General features: G+C 40.4%; 1 protein-coding gene across 6 annotated transcripts in view; it reads right to left on the bottom strand.

Moving 5' to 3' along the window:
- Positions 1–19,113, bottom strand: part of LOC131103779 (glutamate receptor ionotropic, NMDA 2B-like) — a 143,455-nt gene that overhangs the window by 108,653 nt on the left and 15,689 nt on the right. For 5 of the 6 annotated variants that reach the window (XR_009119680.1, XM_058050306.1, XM_058050310.1 and 2 more), the window contains exon 3: positions 17,416–17,523. Coding sequence is in view for 5 of the 6 variants with exons in the window: in XM_058050306.1 (XP_057906289.1) it covers positions 17,416–17,442 (27 nt within the window). In the remaining variant the exon portion in view is untranslated. The remainder of the gene's footprint in view (positions 1–17,415; positions 17,524–19,113) is intronic. The other variant, XM_058050308.1, reaches the window with a different exon arrangement.

Genomic DNA, 19,113 nt, shown 5'->3' with positions numbered 1-19,113 from the left:
GAACCAATTAACAGCCATAAACGAGGTCACTGTAATGTTTGGTAAGACACACAAGCACCAGACTTGATCACCGGAACAACAGGATTTTATTGCAGCTTTGAATTATCACGCAATAATCCCTAATACGGTTAAAATGTGACTTAAATGTACCGTTATGATGTCTACTACATTCGGTAATATGAATGTAAAAGTGACTATAGGGGTGTTATTCCATGTCTACGGGGCTCTAACATAAAAAAAAACTGTATTGAGAAGGTCCTAAACATGTTTTCTATGGTCTAACTTCAAAAATATTCCATTCCTAAATAAGGAATCCTACTTCCTGGTCGGTCTGGAACCAATTAACGGCCATAAACGAGGTCACTGTAATGTTTGGTGAGACGCACAAGCACCAAACTTGATCACCGGAACAACAGGCTTTTATTGCAGCTTTGAATTATCACGCAATAATCCCTAATACGGTTAAAATGTTACTTCAATGTACTGTTATGATGTCTACTACATTGGGTAATATGAATGTAAAAGTGACTATAGGGGTGTTATTCCATGTCTACGGGGCTCTAACATTAAAAAAAACTGTATTGAGAAGGTCCTAAACAGGTTTTGTATGTTCCAACTTCAAAAATATTTAATTCATAAATAAGGAATCCTACTTCCTGGTCGGTGTGGAACCAATTAACGGCCATAAACGAGGGATTATCATCAACAACGGGTTTATTGGACCGGCCTTAATGAACTACAATTAGGTACGCTTGCAATATTATGCTAAACGGTTTGCAGTAAACCTGAAAAAAAACAAAAAAAATACAAAGTTATGTACATCAGCGCCGTTTTGATGTATAACCGCTCATATATTCACAGCAAGCGAGGGGGGGGGGGGGGGGGGGGCATGGGAGGAAATCTATCTGCTGGTTGGCCCCGTGGCTGAATGTTGACTGATGACTTTCATTTTGGGCTATCAATTCTGCTGCTAATTTTACACATTTCAATTAATCCCAGGTATTCTTGAGCGAGGCTATGATTAGAAGCTGCAGGGGGTCGGACTTCACTGTCAGGGCTTTGGGCGACGCCCACCGCCATTCTTTTTCCCCTGACGCTCTTTTTTTTTTTTTTTTTTTTTTTTGAGCATAATCATCACAATTTTCTCGCTGACGTCAGGATGCCACAGCTGTCTTTGCCGGCCGTCCTCCCGGGCGCCATCAAGAGTCTCTCAGCGGTTGGATGATGATGAGACTCCCCGAAGGGATAATGACATCTAAGCGGGTCTCAACTGGATGTCCCCCGCATTTAATCCCAGCCGACGCTCAGCCCCGAGAGGCATGTACACCTCCGAGAAAAAAAAAAAAACGCTTATATCCAGACAAGAACCGACGGCGAAGTTTTCCGGTTAGTCAGGCAGGAGTGGTACGGAAGTGGACGCCTCGGCCGATAAACGGCCTCAAATACCAAAGTGGGCGGCACAAGAATACCGATAAACTTCACAAAAGTTAGTGTTTCTCCTCGGGCGACAGCTAAGGCAACATCCTCCGCAGAAAAAAAGAAGCTAAATCCCAAAATTAGTCCACAAAGTCGTCAACGTTTCATTGAATCAACACCATCCAATCAGCTTTCAGCTTCTATGTGTTGCCATGGAGGTGTAATCTGCCCAGGGCCTTCAGAGTTACGACTGCTGACCCAATGTGGCTTGAACCATTGGTTCTCAGCTGAAGGGGGGGGGGGGGGGGGGGGGGGGTCCGGATCCAGAAGCGTATGGGTGGGTTGAATGTTAAACGGCAAATGATTTTAGTTGGGAGCCAAATAATTTGTCCCAGAAAATATGAAATTGTGAAAAAAAGTGGTGCTCTCATTATCACCACCCCCCCCCCCCCCCCCCACACACACACACACAATACCTTCAGATGTCTTTTCACATCTTTAAATATGGATCCATGACCTATTATTGTGGAAATAATTACCGTTTTGTACGCAATTAGCGTCTCAATTCAGCCGGCGCCACAGTGGTGCGCCTGTGCTGAATGATAATCTGATCTGTGATCAGATCCTCGTCATTCGTATTTGACGTTTGAAATGCAAAAAAAAACTGCTTTTGAAGCAACTCATCAGCAACACAAGTGGAAAAAAAAAATCCTTATGAATAGTCATACATGCAAATTGTAGGGGAGGGGAGGGGGGGGGGGCATGGGGAGAAGATGTCTGACTCCAACTCAGGTCAGAACTCCTCCGGAGCTCGCTCTATATGCCTGTCGCTATGACAACACCGAGGACTCCATTTGCAGCAGCACAGCCGGCGTAGTCAACCGCTTCGGTTCCTTCAATTAGCAGCGGAATTATAGGTAGCCCCGCCCCCTAAACATATACATACATACGCACATATGCTAGCTAACAGGATGTCTAAGTACACCTCGGATTGGCCCATTCCTGCCCTTTTAGAGGAGCGAACCAGGACGCCGCTAGCTGTACTAGCCAGACATACAAAGGCCATCAATTAGGAATAACGGAAGGAGATGTGCGTCCCGACTCCCGAGACAAGCTTTTAAGACGCACCGTTTGTCACATAAATATATTCATAGATTGTGCTTTTATTCATGGCATGTGACAGCGGAGCGCTGCCGGAGTTTCTGCCTCCAGTCAGGGAAAAAAAATGGAAAAGCAAAGCTGCCGCTTCTTTTACCTCGGCTGACCTTGCCGCCATCTTGGATCAAATGGAAAAGGAAATGTTTGCATTGACAAAAAAAGACATCATCGCTGTGACCCACTCAGTTTAGACTTGATGACACCGGGGGTGTCCAGAGTGCGGCCCGGGGGCCGTTTGCGGCACGCAGGTGTGTTAGTATAAAACAAACAAAAAAACAAATAATTATAATTTTGGGAAATTGGGTTGCAGAAAGTTGAAATATTTGACTATTTTAAGAAATTAAAAATAAATTAAAAAAATTAATATTTAAATATATATTAAATATAATATTTAAATAAAAAATACAAGAAAATATCAATATCAAAATATTAAAAAAAGATAAAAAGAAAGCGTATGAGAAAAACTAATGTAAGTTTCTAATATTGTGGGAATAAAGTCAAAATATCTTGGGAATTAAGTCATAATATTCTGAACAAACAAAAAAAACAAAATTATAATTTTGGGAAATTGGGTTGCAGAAATGCCTTATGAGAAGTTTAAATATTTGACTTTTTAAAAGACATTAAAAATAAATTAAAAAATATATATTTAAATATTCTATATTATTACATATCATATATTTTAATTAAATAATTTTTACAATAAAATATCAATATCAAAATATTAATTAAAAAAAAGAAAAACGAATGAGAAAAACTAATCTAAGTTTGAAATATTGTGGGAATAAAGTCAAAATATCTTGGGAATTAAGTCATAATATTCCGAGAAGAAAATGTACAAAGATTATTAGTGGAAATATTTGGAAAATTCAAAAACACAACCACAGCAAAAATGGGAAAAAGGGGCAGTGACCCAACAAAGCTGAGATGCTCTTTTTTCCGGAAATATGAATCCTCATCATATCGGCTAGTATTGCTTTACAAAATAGAATATATACTTTCATATTTCAGTGTGTAAAAAGTCTGCGCGCCCCTGATGTAAGCTAGCAACATCACATGAGCATCAGCGGCGGTAATTAAAGGAGTGGTAGCGCGTGGTGAGGCGTTGGGTTCCTCCCGGCTGTTTTATGTGATATAATGGTGTTGACCCCAGTGGCGGCGCACTCTGCATATTGAGTTATTATATTTATGCAACCGCTAAGCTCCTCCGCTATTTCGCAACCTCGCTGCCAAACCGTCGGCAGCTGTGCAGGGCCGAGGCCTGCTGCGGACATTCTCCGTTTTTGCTGGAAAATAAAATTGAAGAGCGAAGGCGAACAAGAAGCAGATGAAGCGAGGGGGGGGGCGTGGGGGTGTAAGAAAGGAGGAGTGTATATTTTATTCAGTGGCAGCGGAGGACAATTCATAATCAACGCCTCCTGATTCACAGTTTTAATTAAAAAGTAGCCTTATAGCGCCAGTGGTAACATCTTGATTTATGAAGACCCGACCGCGGGCTCTCATCCGCCACAGAGATTGGGAAGGGTAAGAGGGGCGGGGGGGGCGAGGGGCGGGGGGCGTGAGAGCAGGAGGCGCCCCGGCGTTCACTGGGAAGGGAAGTGTCTCTCGTCTTTTTCGCAGCGAGGTGGCCGCTAATGTGGGCGGCTAACTCAGCGTGAGCGTGTCAAGAGTGTGCACGCGAACACGTGGGGGGGGGGGGTCCGTCTGCGTTCGATGACGGCTAAAACCATCATGGCCGATATTATGGTATCGATTTAGCACGGATGCTACATGCATATACTTTAACCCTAACCCTAAAAATGCATACTTTTATACGTACACTAAAATGCTGAAACTGAACAGAAATTCGCCAACTGAGAATTGAACTAGCAACCATCAGGTCAGGAGAGGACCACTCTAACATGTCTGGTTCAATGTATTATGGATTCCCACCAATAGGGAGCGACGTTGAAGTTCCCCGTTCATTATCAATGTGAAAAAATTATCAACAGAAAATACGGCATTATGGAAAATGTGGGAATGGTTAAAAAATTCCCGATAGCCTCCACGTTCTGCAAGAGCTGACTAAAATATGTAGGAATCCGGAACGTTGGAAAGCTCAGAAAGCTTCATCTTCATGGGTAGTAACATTTTATGATGCCTGGCTTTGACCTGTGACACTGGGAAAAAGCTGGCGGGGGACGCAGGGGGGTTGGGGGGGGGGTACAGTATAGATATTGACTTTGGAATATTACACCTTTTAAAAAAACGGCCAACGCTGCACATTTATCTTAAGCTGATGGAATTTGCTGTAATGTTACCTTCATGTCTGCTCCTCCTCCCATTACGGAATCCTCACATAATTAAAACATGGACATCGCTTAAGGTGTGTGTGTGTGTGTGTGTGTGTGTGTGTGTGTGTGTGTGTGTGTGTGTGTGTGAGAGAGAGAGTACAGGAAATGGAAAAGAAAATGGCAGCAAGGGGCTGCAAACGAAAAGAGCAAGTAAAAGAATTGTGTACTTTGCTAATGTCTGCATTTACTCTAAATGGCTCACTGCGGCGTTCCGCTTCTTTGTCCTGCTTCAGTGTGTGTGTGTGTGTGTGTGTGTGTGCGTGTGTGTGTGTGTGTGTTCTGCCGTTCTCCATCACGCTCACTGATTGATTTCACCCATCATCCCAATAGAAAACACAACGATCATATTTAAGGATGCATAAAAAGGGAATGACTGATGGCCGCCACCTTCCTGTTTTGCCATGAGTTATACGTACGTACGCGAATTCAATCGTGTTTCTCGCATTTTAAAACTTTCTTGCTGTTATTTCGTAAAGAACTACAAAGTCAAGCCCTGATGGCGTCATCGATGGACGATGCAGCGCGGGGGGGGGGGGGGGGGGGGGGGGGGGGATAATGACCTCCGGTTTCGGTTTCCATGCTAACATGCATAAAAGTATGTCACTCCATTCGGGTTTTATACTGCCGATTCCGATAACTGTCATCCATGAGAGAAATCGGTTAATACAGATACCGATCTCATGGATTAACTGTAAATATTTGAGTTAATTCATGGTGAATCGCGACAGTACCCGCCAGAAGTGATCGACTTCTGGCGGGAACAATTCCGAATATCACAAATGACAGTTAGCTTCCAGATGGCAGACATGTTTGTTTTGGCGTCGGCACGCCTGCACGGTGAAGGGCAGATGTTACAGCTAATGTTACAGATGTTACACATAGGGATCGCGACAGTACCCGCCAACAGTGATCGAATTTCGCGTATGCCAATTACATGATTTTTCCGCAGAAATCGGCCGATATTGATCGGCGGACGATGGATCGGAGCATGTCTGGTTACAAACACAGTCGAACGCAGGTAGTGTACAAATAACACAACAAGGGTGAAATGTACGTATGGTGAAAAACTATTGGCCGGGGGTGTTTTATAAAAGGGGTAATGAAGTCATAAAAGTTAGGACAATTCCAAATATCACAAATGACAGGTAGCTTCCAGATGGCAGACATGTTTGTTTTGGCGTCGGCGCGCCTGCATGTTGAAGGACAGATGTTACAGATGTTATACATAGGGGTCGCGACAGTACCCGCCAGAAGTGATCGACTTTCGCGTATGCCAATTACATGATTTTCCCGCAGAATTCGGCCGATATGGATCGGAGCATGCCTAGTTACAAACACAGTCGAACGCAGGTAGTGTACAAAATGTACACTAACCAAACATACGCTAACCAAGGTTCCGCTCTAATCCATTCAGAAACAGTGTGTTTCTCTCTAATAGTGTAATGGCTAACGAACAAAAGCATTAATCAAACCCCCCAAAAAAAACGAGCGTCTGGTAAGACCGTCTGCCAACATCCCATTGAACAGGAAGCTTTATGAACGCCACTTTTTATAGTAAATGTTCAATTGCCGGAATTTAAAAAAGCTTCCCAGACGGCCGTAGCGTTTTCCTCGCCACGCTGTCAGCAGCGTGAAGTTAACACATGACTCAGTCTGCCGTGTGAAAACACGAGTAAAAACTGGCGAGCACATGAACTCACCACACACATAAAAACGAAACTAACACTGCCTGTAGGAATGGAAGGACACCGTATCTTAACGTCCCTGTTGAAGCTTCTCCTACTTCCCAAACGATATCAGGCACTCTGATATCGGCCGAGGTCATCATGGCGACGCCTATTAGAATTCAAGTGCGCTTCAAATGAAATATAAAAGCTGTCCTGGTCTTGCAACGTGAGTCCTTTAAGGGCATGTTGAAATAAAAGTTTCACACAGAAAACTACAACCTGAGTCTTTTTTATTTTATTTTTTATATTACACACCGGACGGAAAGAAGGGGATCGAACCTGAGGTCACGACATCACAGACCGCTCAGCCTTGGAGTAGCGTAGCGGACAGCGCCTCTGCCAAGTAGGGTTCCTTATTTATAAACAAAATATTTTCTGAGCTTAAAACACGTGTTGCATTATTTAAAAATGTATTTTGAAATTGAATTAAATAAATAAAAAGCTAAAAAAAATAAATAAATAAATATGTTCCCTCATCATAATTTTCTTTTTTTATTTTTTTTATTATATTAAATTTAAATTATATTCATTAATTTTAATTTATATATTTTGTAAGATTATTAACATTGTAAAAAAAACATTTAATTTGTGTATATTTTTAATTTAATTTATTTATATATATTTTATAAATAATTAAAAAATATGTCGATTATACTACTAAAAAACACAATTATTTAAAAATTCATCAAAAGTGACAATTTTTTTCCTCAACAAATATGTTGTGTAAAACACCTGTTTTTTAAATATTATTAGAGCCCTCTAGACTTGAAATAGCAGCCCTATAGTCACCCGTACACTTGTATTACGCAATATTGTAGCCATAATAATAATAATAATAATAATAAATGTGTTCCGGTGATAGGGGAGCTGAGTGGGTGGTAGGGGTTTGGAGTACCACGATACCCCGTGTTCGAGACCATGGTGACTGCGTGTCATTCAAACGTGCAATAAAAGGGAAGCGGCAAAGCGACAAGGGATTACGGCATACCTTCATCTTCATTGGTTTCTTCGGCCCGCCTTGGACAATTAGTGCTCGTCCAGCGTCAATCACTATCAATAATATCAATAACTGCGCCACAAATTGATTTCGGCGCTCCTCGAGGCGCATTAACCCGCGTCGCAGATGACACGTAACAGAGCAACTAGCCATGCCGAGCGCCTCTCTTCCCTCCATTGGCTATTATGATTGTATTAAAACGTGTTTAATGGAGCATCCCGGCCCGCTCGATGCCGTGTTTGTTATCTCGCGGTCCAATTAGAAAATACTCCTGTTTTAACGATGTATTTATCGTTATACGATGTATAACGATAAAAAGCATAATTAGCGCTCCTTGTTTTGCCTCAATCAACGTTCCAACACAGGCAAAGCGCGGGGAGTCGGAATGTTCATCATGTTACAGCGGCAGGATTTGAAAGCGCCGCTACGCCAGAAGAAAGCAAAGTCATCTGGAGGTCAAATCGGGACGCTGATCCACATTCGGGATCCACCAAAAAGTCTGCTTTCATTTTTTTTCTCCATGAAAACAGGTGATTTTTTCCTGATATAGTACTGATATATATTATTATAACATTATAATACAAGCTAAACTAAGCTAAGCTAAGCTACACCGTGACTCCAATTCATTCTGTTCTTCAACCATTACATTATTATCCATCATTATTATTCCATACTTTAATAAGCGTGTGAAGCATATTTAGCATAGGTCTTAAACCTGCATTGTGTCGCAACTAAGCAATGGCAATCGAAGAGAGAAGGGGTGTGTCAAAGTAGCATATTTTTAGCTTATTCGGTCTACTATAGGGGCGGCACGGCGGTCGAGTGGTGAGCGTGCAGACCTCACAGCTAGGAGACCAGGGTTCAATTCCACCCTCGGCCCTCACCCTCTCCCCGTGCATGCGTGGGTTTTCTCCGGGTACTCCCACATTCCAAAAACATGCTAGGTTAATTAGCCACTCCAAATTGTCAATAGGTATGAATGAGAGTATGAATGGTTGTTTGTCTATATTTTTTTGTTTGTTTGTTTATATTTTGTGACTATAGGGGTGTTATATCATGTGTAGAGAGCTCTAATAATATTAAAGACTGTAGTTAGAACGGGGATGGACAGGTTTTTAAGGGTTTAACCCACATTGGTGGTCGTCAAACAGAGCGCCACAGTTGCTCACGGTGAGACTAACGAGACGAACACACAACACGTCCACAGCAAGTTAACGCACCACTACAGAGTAGGGGGATAAACAACAACTAAGCACAACTGATATTTGCAAATGTCCGCAAGGCATGCTGGGTAGTCCAGCTGCAACAACCGCATGAACCATGAAGAATAAAACATTGGCTATCAAGATTAGGGCTGCATGGCGGTCGAGTGGTTAGCGCGCAGACCTCACAGATGGGAGACCAGGGTTCAATTCCACCCTCGGCCATCTCTGTGTGGAGTTTGCATGTTCTCCGGGTACTCCGGTTTCCTCCCACATTCCAAAAACATGCTAGGTTAATTAGCCACTCCAAATTGTCCATAGGTATGAATGTGAATGTGAATGGTTGTTTGTCTATATGTGCCCTGTGATTGGCTGGCCACCAGTCCAGGGTGTACCAGCTGGGATAGGCTCCAGCACCCCCCTGTGACCCTCGTGAGGAAAAGCGGTAGAAAATGAATGAATGAATGTCTACTATATAGGGTAATAGGAATGTAAATGTGACTATAGGGGTGTTATATCATGTGTAGAGAGCTCTAATAATATTAAAGAAGGGGTTGACAGGTTTTTTGAGGGTTTAACCCACATTGGGTAAAAAAAAAAAAAATGGTGGATGTGCCGTCTATATCGAGGTGGTCGTCAAACATGGCGACACGGTTGCTCACGGTGCAACGAGACGAACGCACAACACATCCACAGCAAGTTAACGCACCACTACAAAGTGGGGGATAAACGACAACTATGCACAACTTAAAACTGTTATTTGGAAATGTCCGCAAGGCATGCTGGGTAGTCCAGCTGTAACAAAAATATGAACCATGAAGAATAAAACATTGGATATCAAGAGTATATTAACTAGGTAGGTTTTTGGCCGTTTGCTGGTAGGTTAGGAACGACGTCAAATGCGTTCACGCAATCGATGTCACTGCGAACCGCGGCACAAACAACCGTGTGTTCAAATTGACGCCAGACATCCATTTTGCTTCAAAGTAATGCTGGTCATGAGTTTTCCTAAATCGAAGCGTCGGGCATTTAAGGCATTTTCCTAACTTGTGAGACTTGTGGTTTGCAGGAATCGATACGGGATGCAAAGAGGAACAATGGATTGGACCCACGGAGACGGCGGAACGGTCAAATCAGAGCGCCATCATCCTCAATTGCGCTTGAGAAATGTGTTGTGTTTCTCCCGGCGAGTACGCAACGGCGCCGTAGCGTTTTAGATGCATGTGACAAAAAATAAGTACTTGACTTTGCGTTTCCTGCTGTTTCATGGCGTCTCGCTCCGCAGCACGGAGACCGCATATTACAGGTTTTGACAGTTTATGGATGAAGACCCTCAGGGAGGCATTAGCATCCTACTGGGAGTTCTTCACTTAAACTCCTGGCGGACATTTTTTCCTCAACGCAATCCAATCAATAACTTTTGGATTACGTACTGGCCGAGTCCCAGCGACGTCTTCGGCTGAGAGGCTGCGAGCGGGCGTAGAGGAGGCCGCCGAGGCCGCGGCGTTCGCCACCCGAGCGAAGTGAGCATTAGCCGTGACAATTCCGGTAGACGTTGCATGACGTCCGGCTCCGTCTCGAGATCGACTTACGCAAGAGCGAGCGCTCAGTGGCCGTGCCTGACCGGTTCACCTCCGCCACGTCATGAACGGCCTTCTCTTCTTCCCTGGGGGGCGGCTTATGATGCACAAGCATAATGTATGTATACTTTGTGTATTTAGAAATATTTAAAAATATTATTTAAAAATGAATATTTTGAAATTAAATTAAATAAATAAAAAGCTAAAAAAATAAATAAATAAATGTTAACCCATCATGATTTTATTTTATTTTTATATTTTTATAATTATATATTTTTATAACATTATTAACATTGTAAAAAAAACATTTTATATTTTGTGTATATTTTTAACATATTGAAAATTTTATACAAATCAAATTCAAAATATATATGCATGCTTTGTACATTTAAAAATTACAAAAATGATTTTAAAAATAATTTAAAAAATAAATATGTCTGTTATGCTTTGTATATTTAAAAAAAACACAAATATTCTTAAGATTTGTCAGATCAAAACATCATCGTTGAATAAGCTAACATGCTAACCGCTCGTCCACCACGCAGAGGCATGATGTTATTAAAAGTCTGCTATATTGAGTAATACAAATTTAAAGGTGACTATAGGGTTGTTATTTCATGTCTAGAGAGCTCTAGTGTTAAAAACCTATAAACATGATATTTTTGACAAAAATATGACATTTTACCTTATTATTATTACTATTATAGGGCATGAATGATGGCATTAAATTTAATTTTCCGGCAGAAAATGCGCTCTCAATATGAATATATAATATGAAAAATCATATTACATATTATTGTGCGTCAAATAACGGCATCCGATGACTGAGACGTCAGAGAGGGACGTTGTCGACATCCAGAGCTGCCACGGTTCAACTCGATCAAACGTACTTAAGATTTGTCAGATCAAAACATCATTGTTGAATAAGCTAACATATGCTAACCGCTTGGTTGATTAAAAATCAATATAAAAGTTATTATTACATTAAATTCATCTCCACTTCTCTCTTCAATTGCCCTTGTCGATTCATAACACAATATAAATACTGAATATTTCAGATTACAAGATGTACAGCTTGTAGTATTTTTTTCAAATTTACAGCTTATATTCATAATTTATGATATATTCGTCACGTTGTTGCAGGTTTTGTGGGCCGATTGACTGGCTAAAAACAACTATGGTGCGTTCAAGGACTGCCAAACTAAGTGTGAGAGCTCAAAGTGTATCAGTAAAGCATAAAGACGTAAACAAAAATTGTGAGTTTTCTAACGTTTGACTTCTATTATCATGGAATTATAAATTGAAACCGAATTTCAGTGAATTAAATCATATTTTTTTTTTCGGATTATTGTGATTCAATTCTAATAACTTTGTTTAGACATAAAGTACCAGCAACATATTGAGATGAGTAGAACCAAGATAAGGTTTCGTGCCGACACTCAAGCCGTGGTGGTCCGGAAATATGAATTCCAACATGCGCCGCCACTTGGAAAAGCAGAGCGTGATCCAGTCCCTTGGGAAACTGGGCTGCACGGTGGTTTTCCGACCGTAGTATGAAAGACTAAATACAACTCCAGCCTAAGATAGTATTTTGGACAGTAACACGGGTAAACATTAGCTGCCACATCTGAACAGCATGGCCGATAATATCCATTTCCTGTTTCATGCTGGGTTTTCAACTACTAGAAGTATCCTGGTATTGCGTGCATTTGACTGCTGGAGCGTGTGATCATCCTGATCCGCGGGTTTATAATGACTACCTTTATAAAGCCCTGACATCTCCTCGCTGCACATTAAGAGAATAAAAGCACAACAATCATCCTTCCTGTCTCTCTCCTACACGGCAAAGCTCTCAGCTTTTCTGCATGCTTAGCCCTCTAAGCGCTAAAACAGGCTTGTTTTTTTTTTCCCCCTGTCGATAGAAGCCGAGTGAAGATGCTGACCTGTGGCATATGCACCCAAACAAATCATCCCCCCCCCTGACTTGAACAACACAATCTCCGGAGGTAGGGGGGTGGAGGGAAGGAAACAAGGTTTGCTGTCAAGGAGCACAATGGCTGCACTTCCATCGCCTTCGTTGGGGTTTGGATCCGATATGTTCTTGTTTGGCCGTTCTCAATCACGCAATAAATCTCAGCACGGGAGATTTATATTTTTATGACGTATAACACCACCGACAATTACGCTAATAATAGTCATCATTATATTTCATCATATATATACACACGTATATATCATATCTTTCTATGTATTTATTCGTACTAGAATGATTCATAAATTATCCAGGATATGTTTCCATTCCGCCAGGATTTACACTTTTACACTTTTTATCGTGAACTCGCCGCCACTATGATATTAGTTACTCTTAAAAATAAACGTCGAGTATGACGATACAAATTGCAAACAGAAAAATGTTTTACGAATTAATCAAAATGCATCTTTAAATATCGATATATTTTTTTTTCTTTAGAGTTAAAAGTAAATGTTAATTATGAAAACAGTATAAAAAAATATATGTATACTTTGTGTATTTAGAAATATTTATAAATTTATTTTGAATTTAAATTAAATAAATAAAAAGCTAAAAATAAATAAATATGTTCCCCCATCATTTTATTTTATTTATTTTTTAGATAATAAAATAAATAAATAATAATAATAATAATAAAATAAATAATAATAAATAAATAATATTAACATTGTATTAAAAATTTATTTTGAAATTAAATTAAATAAATAAAAAGCTAAAAATAAAATGTTCCATCATAATTTTATTTTTTGTATATTTTTATAATATTAACATTGTAAAAAAACATTTTATATTTTGTGTATATTTTTAAAATATTGAAATTTTTATGCAGATATATCAAAATATATACTATGCATTCTATGTACATTTAAAAATTACAAAATTGATTTTAAAAATAATACAAAAATTAATATGTCCATTATACTTTGTATATTAAAAAATAAATAAATATTCTTATTTGAAAATTAATCAAAAAATCAACAAATTTATCATTTTATTCTGCGATAATTTTAATTTTATTGGGCTAGAATATTCTTTATTGTTCAAACTAAATGTTGTCGTGTGAATACACAAATTGATGATTAAAACTGTAAAAAAAAAATAATAATAAAATAAAAACACAACTTTGTATGCTGTACTTAAAAATGGCCCGACTCCATAAGTCCTCCCGGCCTACCGAGTAGACTTGGAATCCTACCAAAGACAAACGGACTGTAAAGCTCTTTGTGTTGGATTGGAAAAATGGCTGACATAACCGCCGGATCTCTTGAAACCATTGATCAATCAAGTGATGAACTGAATCCTCCTCCCTGCACCGCATCTGAGCACGTGCAGAGACCGCCAGATGCCACCAAAGCGCACGTTGGAGATTGGATCTGCATGGCGTTTTCCATGCCGGTGACGTTTGCCGCTCATCCGCTGGCGACAAGGATGAGCGAAAGTATCGATCGGCCGCTTTGCTGCACAATCAATGACGCACACAAAGATCCCCCCCCCCCTCCCCCGATCAAACGCGTCATGCTACCGTCCAAATTCAATTCATACGGAGTGATAACGTCACTCGGCGATAAACAAGCGGCGGAGATTTAGTCGGCCTGTGATCGCGCCGTCGCGTCTTACACGCTCATTCAATTAGAAGATAATTGAACATCAGCGGAGCCCAGATTGAACAATATGATTGGAGAGCATTACGGAGCAGTGTGCCAGGCTCGGGTGGCTGGGACTCAAACTTTCTTCCAATAGGAGATATTGATTTCAGGAGATATGCCAAGCGCCGCATGGACACAAAACAGCTGCGGCGGGACATATGCACACGGGACGTTCTCACCCCCCCCACCCCTCGCATCCTCGTACATCTACAAAACTACAAAACATGCACATTCAGCATTACTGTACAAAATTACACATGGAAATGGATACAAAAATATGACATTTTTACTTTATTATCTATATAGGACACTGAATTGATTTATTTTTAAATCTTATTTATGTCTTCAATGGTTTACTTCCACTTATTATGTCTGCTACATTGAGTAATACGAGTGTAAAGGTGACTATAGGGTTGTTATTTCATGTCTGGAGGGCTCTAGTGTTAAAAAAAATAAACTATAAACATGACATTTTTGACAAAATTGACAAATGCACACACTAAATTTAATTTTCAGGCAGAAAATGCCCTTCCAATATGAAAAATCATATTACTATTATTATTATATGAAAATATATATTAATTTTAAAAAATACTGCTGTTTCATAGTTAATAGTGGCCTATTATTAATCACATGAATTGTCTTCAATGGCTTACTTCCACTTATTATGTCTGCTATATTGTGTAAAGGTGACTATAGGGTTGTTATTTCATGTCTGGAGAGTTCTAGTGTAAAAAAAAAACATGACATTTTTGACAAAAATATGGCACACGCTAAATTTAATTTTCAGACAGAAAATGCCCTTCCAATATGAATATATAATATGAAAAATCATATTATTATTATTATATGAAAATATATATTAATTTAAAAAAATACTGCTGTTTCATAGTTAATAGTGGCCTATTATTAATCACATGAATTGTCTTCAATGGCTTACTTCCACTTATTATGTCTGCTATATTGTGTAAAGGTGACTATAGGGTTGTTATTTCATGTCTGGAGGGCTCTAGTGTTAAAAAAAAAAACTATAAACATGACATTTTTGACAAAATTGACAAATGCACACACTAAATTAAATTTTCAGGCAGAAAATGCCCTTCCAATATGAATATATAATATGGAAAATCATATTACTATTATTATATGAAAATATATATTGATTTTTTTAAATACTGCTGTTTCATAGTTAAGTGGCTTATTATTAATCACATGAATTGTCTTCAATGGCTTACTTCCACTTATTATGTCTGCTATATTGAGTAATATGAGTGTAAAGGTGACTATAGGGTTGTTATTTCATGTCTGGAGGGCTCTATGTTAAAAAAAAACTATAAACATTCTGACATTTTTGACAAAAATATGACATTTTTAGCTATATAGAGCATGAATGATGACACAAAATTTAATTTCCCGGCAGAAAATGCCCTTTCAATATGAATATATAATATGAAAAGTCATATTACAGTAACCCCCCGCCACTTTGCGCGTCGAATATCGAGGCTTCACTATCAAAATATATATTAATTTTTAAAAATCATGCCGTTTCGTGATTAACAGTGGCCTATTATTAATCACAAATGCATATTGAAGCATACGCAAGTCTGCTACATTGGTTAATACGAGTGTAAAGGTGACTATAGGGTTGTTATTTCATGTCTAGAGAGCTCTAGTGTTAAAAAAAATAAACTATTTAGAAAGTAGTAAACATGTTTTCTATGATCCAACTACAAAAATATTCCATAAAAAATAATCAATCCTACTTGTACTCATCACGGTCGGGTCTGGAGGTAATTAACCATGATGAACGAGGGATTAGTGTACTACTAATAAAGCGTGAAATATGAGTAGTATCCCCAAGATAGTACATACAACAGGCAGGCGGGCGGGTGAGATCTTTATAGTTTGCATGTCGGCACGGTTTCGTGACCTTCAGGGGTCAAAAGGTCAAGTGCTTTATCGGGCAAAGTGCTCCACCCGCATGGACCTCCATGGTCAGCAGCGGGTGGTGAGTAACTATGCGGAATGTTGGCTTCCTTTTGAGTCATTGCTGCACGTTTCATTAACTAAAAAGGGTCCTGCCGAGAGGTGACCAGACGCGGGGATTTATGAGGACGCATCCACTTTTGGAGACCTCCAAACAGAATCCGGTCCGGGCTGGTCTTAATCGTCTGAAATTCTCTCTTCTGTTTAAGTTCTATTTATGATTTATTAAACGTGTTGCTCCAAATATGAAAATATTCCATTTATAAATAAGGATTTGGTTCTTGGCATATATGTGTCGGTGGAAAGTCTGCCCCCCCGTCCCGATCTACTCAAGTGCAGCAACATTCATGTTCCCAATTTCCTGTCAAAAGGTGCAAAGGCAGCCCGCAGATTCCCGCTAATAATGATCTTTGGTTCCCAATTAGCGGACCAAAAATCCTACAATCGTCGAAAAAATCCTACAATTAGTGATGACTTTTTTTTTCCCCCTCAGAGGAGCTGCTGATGAGATAAGAGAATTGGACTGTATGCTAATGTTTCATGACGTAAGGCGCTAGGAGGGGAGGTGCAGCGTCAGCCGATGGAGATGCGTGACTTTCAGCTAACGACAGAAGGCCGAGGCGGGGGCACGTCGTTACTACGCCGTATTGTAGTCCTGCAGCCCGGGGGTCCCGGAGTTCCGGGGGCCCGACCGAGCAGACCAGCTAAGCTAAAGGAGGACGTATGTAATGGCACACCAAAAGGTGACTCTGGCAACCCTGCAAAGACTCGATGTCTTGTACGTTAGAGCTGATGAAGAGAGAACGGGTGGAAGCTGCGGCTTAAAAAAAATAAAGCAATTTTTTCGAAACCTGTAGCGACAAAGAGCGAGGAGATTAATGTGTGAGGAAAGCAAAGTGCTGATGCGATAATGGCCCTTTTTTAGCTCCCGTGGCAAATACAATCTGCACAATTTGGTCCCGGACACAAAAGAATTATGTCCTCTTTTATCTTTTCACACAAAACATGTTTCCTTTTTTTTTTTTTTCCACACACGCCAACGAATCACGCCGCAAACACGGGCGACAAATGGCTGGCAAACGCACACGCAACAAATCCTTTCAACGCCATGCAAATGAGGTTGGTGATGGTCGATAGGTGAACGTCCACGTCGGCATTGATCCAACTAAAAAGCCGGGATTAAACCGCCGGTCTGGAGGCTCCACCTTGAACCCCTGATGCTACCCCGTGAGGAAAACGGTACGACGCTAACAACGAGAGCAGGATGCCGGGATGTTTGAAAGCCTCCATCAAGCGCTTTAAAGGAGATAAGACGCGATGCGTGACTTTTGGTCCTACCTTGTGTTCTGTCGGCCAAACTCTCATCCCCGCGTCTCAGAAGTAGCATGATGGTGCAGCCTGGACCTCCTCTCGTCCTCTCATAGCCTCAGACTGAGGGAGGCTGCACTGCAAAACACAAGAGGAGACCGTCATGGAGGTGCACGCGTACAATACACAAAGAATTTTAAAACATCTCTATGATACAAAATCAGCAATTTACAAAGACACCCTGGACAGAGCTCTCTACACATGATATAACACCCCTATGGTCACATTTATATTCCTATTACTCTATATAGTAGACATCCATTCATTCATTTTCTCCCGCTTTTCCTCTATCCCGGCTGTCTTGTTTGTTTTATTCTTCATAGTTCATATTTTTGTTGCAGCTGGACTACCCAGCATGCCTTGCGGACATTTCCAAATCACCGTTTTTAAGTTGTGCTTAGTTGTTGTTTATCCCCCACTTTCTAGTGGTGCGTTAACTTGCTGTGGATGCGTCGTCGCGTGTTCGCCTCGTTGCACCGTGAGCAACCGTGTCGCTCCGTTCGACGACCACTTCGATATAAGACAGCACATCCACCAAATTTTTTTTAACCCAATGTGGGTTAAACCCTCAAAAAAACCTGTCCACACATGTTCTAAATAATCTTTAATATTATTAGAGCTCTCTACACATGATATAACACCCCTATGGTCACATTTATATTCCTATTACCCTATATAGTAGACATTCATTCATTCATTTTCTCCCGCTTTTCCTCATGAGAGCCCATCCCGGCTGTCTTGTTTGTTTTATTCTTCATAGTTCATATTTTTGTTGCAGCTGGACTACCCAGCATGCCTTGCGGACATTTCCAAATCACCGTTTTTAAGTTGTGCTTAGTTGTCGTTTATCCCCCCACTTTGTAGTGGCGCGTTAACTTGCTGCGGATGTGTCGCGTGTTCGTTTCGTTGCACCGTGAGCAACTGTATCGCTCCGTTCGACGATCACTTCGATATAAGACAGCACATCCACCAATTTTTTTTTAACCCAATGTGAGTTAAACCCTCAAAAAACCTGTCCACACGTGTTCTAAATAATCTTTAATATTATTAGAGCTCTCTACACATGATATAACACCCCTATGGTCACATTTATATTCCTATTACTCTATATAGTAGACATTCATTCATTCGTTTTCTCCCGCTTTTCCTCATGAGAGCCCATCCCGGCTGTCTTGTTTGTTTTATTCTTCATAGTTCGTATTTTTGTTGCAGCTGGACTACCCAGCATGCCTTGCGGACATTTCCAAATCACCGTTTTTAAGTTGTGCTTAGTTGTCGTTTATCCCCCCACTTTGTAGTGGCGCGTTAACTTGCTGTGGATGCGTCGTCGCGTGTTCGTTTCGTTAACTGTCGTTAACTGTGTCGCTCCGTTCGACGATCACTTCGATATAAGACAGCACATCCACCAAATTTTTTTAAACCCAATGTGAGTTAAACCCTCAAAAAACCTGTCCACACGTGTTCTAAATAATCTTTAATATTATTAGAGCTCTCTACACATGATATAACACCCCTATGGTCACATTTATATTCCTATTACCCTATATAGTAGACATTCATTCATTCATTCATTTTCTACCGCTTTTCCTCACGAGGGTTGCAGGGGGGTGCTGGAGCTTATCCCAGCTGCTACACAGGGCACAGGGCACATATAGACAAACAACCATT

Source organism: Doryrhamphus excisus, chromosome 15 (genome assembly GCF_030265055.1).
Source record: "Doryrhamphus excisus isolate RoL2022-K1 chromosome 15, RoL_Dexc_1.0, whole genome shotgun sequence".
Classification (NCBI taxonomy): Eukaryota; Metazoa; Chordata; class Actinopteri; order Syngnathiformes; family Syngnathidae; genus Doryrhamphus; species Doryrhamphus excisus.
This window is presented reverse-complemented; position numbering and strand designations above follow the sequence as displayed.